At 37.5% G+C, this 2,773-nt stretch overlaps 1 protein-coding gene across 1 annotated transcript in view; it reads left to right on the forward strand.

Annotated features, from left to right (window-relative positions):
- LAMA2 (laminin, alpha 2) overlaps window positions 1–2,773 on the forward strand; it is a gene marked incomplete at its 5' end in the record, with an annotated part of 294,647 nt that overhangs the window by 210,038 nt on the left and 81,836 nt on the right. The window contains 2 exon segments of the mRNA XM_009319128.1: window positions 1–197; window positions 1,776–1,892. Of these exon segments, the coding sequence (XP_009317403.1) occupies window positions 1–197; window positions 1,776–1,892 (314 nt within the window).

Genomic DNA, 2,773 nt, shown 5'->3' on the forward strand with positions numbered 1-2,773 from the left:
TTCTGGACAAGGTGAAGAAATTATTTGGTGAGCCCAGTGAGAAAAATGAGGATCTCAAAAATGAGGTCCGGGGCAAGCTAGCAAACTACCACACCAAAGTTGATGATGCTCAAGATCTGCTAAGACAAGCTACGAGTAAAATTAGGGAGGCTGATCGTTTATCTGCAGTCAACCAAAAGAATATGACCATGGTAGAGGTGAGTGCTGACAGGTTGTATCCTTGATTACTTGGAGTCTGATCAAAGTTTGAAACTTTGCATGATTAAATCTTGAAACAAAAATATAAGCAAACAAAAAATATTATTAAAATATAACTATATCTGATGTAATTAAAAGGAAATGTTCTTCAGAATGAGGAAATGCATTGGCTTTTAAAAGTAGAATTACTCCACAGCTTTATCAAAATAATATCATCTGCTTTTAAACACTGAGTGGAGGGTACATGGGATTTATTATTCTGGGGGAGATTAAATGTAAATTTTAAATGTAAATTTAAATTTAATTAATGTAAAATTCAAATCCTGTGCTCAAGATTTAAATAGGAGTTCAGTTAAAATCTTTGCTGTCATATATTTACTCCTAGAAAACTTACACTTTCAACTCCCTCTCCAACCTCTGGGAAGAAGACTGAAGGGGGTATGTGGATATTGCAGAGTAATAAATCAAACTCTATCCTCTGTAGTTAGTAGCTGTTATAAATTATCTCCCTCATAGCAGAGGGGTCTGCTTGTGATTTAATTTAAATTGCAGAGACTTAAAGAGCGTATTATACTGTACATTAACATGCATTTAACCAAGACATAAAGAGCAGAGTCAACTTAATGAAGATAAATGTTCCAACTCTGTATCTTGATGAGCTTTCGCCTCATGTACAATGATGAGGTTAGAGTTCCGAGACCTCAGTTCTCAGCAAAGATGTGTGGGCTTGATGAATTAAGGAAATACAGTGCTGTAAAGAAGTTAGGTGATCTCTGTTCTGTGCATTTTTTTCCCAAACATGGATGGATAAAGGTTGGAGTTTTTAAAATATTCTCTGCATGACAGTATCAGGGTGCTGGGAGGCATCCTTTCCAGCAGTCCTGCCCACCTGGTTGTTTTGAGGAGGTTTTTTTGCTTTATTTTGACCCTGTTTTGACCAAGAAGCCATCACAGCACTCTTAACACTAGAATGCCATGGTCTCCTCTCAAACTAATCTGTGATACTCAATGGATCTTGCACAGGAAATTGCCAGTTCCTTGTACAGAAGTCCATCCTTACTACACAACATGCAGTATTTTTACTAGCTGGAAAATCAAGAATCCTAAGGTTGCTCCAAATCATCATCTTTTATTTTACATTCAGTAGTTAGTGAAACACCAGTGGATGTAAATAGGAAAGCAGCAGAATATTTTTATATATTTTGCCTTCATAGCCAGAGAAGGTGATTGTCAAAACGAGGAACTTGCACATCTGGGTAAAGATTAGGATTTCTAACTTCTTTCTGATTAATTTTGCAATAGTACTACAGTCAGTTACCGCTGTTATAAAGCAACGAAAAACCTGCTGTGTGGGAGGAGGATACAAAGCTGGGGACAGGAGGAGAAGGAACAGATATCTTACATTATATGTGCTTTATTGTTGTCACTGTCTTTGCCCTGAAAGCTAAGAGATTTCCAGAAGTGGCATTGTGGCATGGTGACAAAATGTAGTCTTGTATTGGGATGCTGGTATTTGAACTGGTATCCCTGTTGCAGTAAACAACTCACATTCTTCTTCATGTGAACGCATCCTATAGAAAAAGAAGCAAGCTGTAGAAGAGGGCAGACAAGATGTTGAGAAGAGCCTACAGGAAGGGAATGATGTCCTTAATGAAGCCAACAAACTTGCAAATGAAATTGGCTTAGCTGTAGAGGTGAGTGTTTTAACATCCTTATCTGAGAATTAGAATGAAGCATCATTATGGAAGCAAAATAGATAATTAAAGTAATACCTGATTCTTCTTCTTAGTTATCAATGTTTGAATATTTCATAGGAAGAAATCATTTTTCCATTGCTGTATGGCAGAAAAGCTAATCTGGTATATAAAAATGATTAACTTTGAGTTTTAAAGGATTCATTGGGTTACATAAAGAGCTAGCTCATAATTTTTCATGGACACTGCCTTCTTTTATAAATATGGTATTGTGATTGCGGTACTGACTTTGTCTTTAGAATTGCAGATGCAGCAGCCCCATTCACAATCTCACTGTGACTCTGTGATCTAGACGTAGATTTATCTGCACAAAAACTGTGTGTGCATATCAGACGGAAACTTCAGAAATAATTTGTTGCTTGTGGCAACAATTTTAAGTCTAGATAGATCAGGAAGAAGAGAGGATTGCACTCTCATTTTACATAACACTTTTGAAAATTCTGCCTTAAAAGTTTTATCAACAGAGTCTGAGATCAGTACCTTAGCTACAATGAAAAAAAAAAAATCTTGAAATATCATTGGTTCTGGAAATAGAATCATAGAATCATTAAGGTTGGAAGAGACCTCCAAGATCATCGAGTCCAACCGTCAACCCAACACCACCATGCCTACTAAACCATGTCCCTAAGCGCCTCATCTACCCGCCTTTTAAATACTTCCAGGGATGGTGACTCAACCATTTCCCTGGGCAGCCTGGTCCAATGTTTAACTACTCTTTCAGTAAAGAAATTTTTCCTCACATCCAATCTAAACCTCCCCTGGCGCAACTTGAGGCCATTTCCTCTCGTCCTTTCGCCAGTTACTTGGGAGAAGAGACCGAC

This window comes from Pygoscelis adeliae, unplaced genomic scaffold, assembly GCF_000699105.1.
Source record: "Pygoscelis adeliae isolate BGI_AS28 unplaced genomic scaffold, ASM69910v1 Scaffold172, whole genome shotgun sequence".
Classification (NCBI taxonomy): Eukaryota; Metazoa; Chordata; class Aves; order Sphenisciformes; family Spheniscidae; genus Pygoscelis; species Pygoscelis adeliae.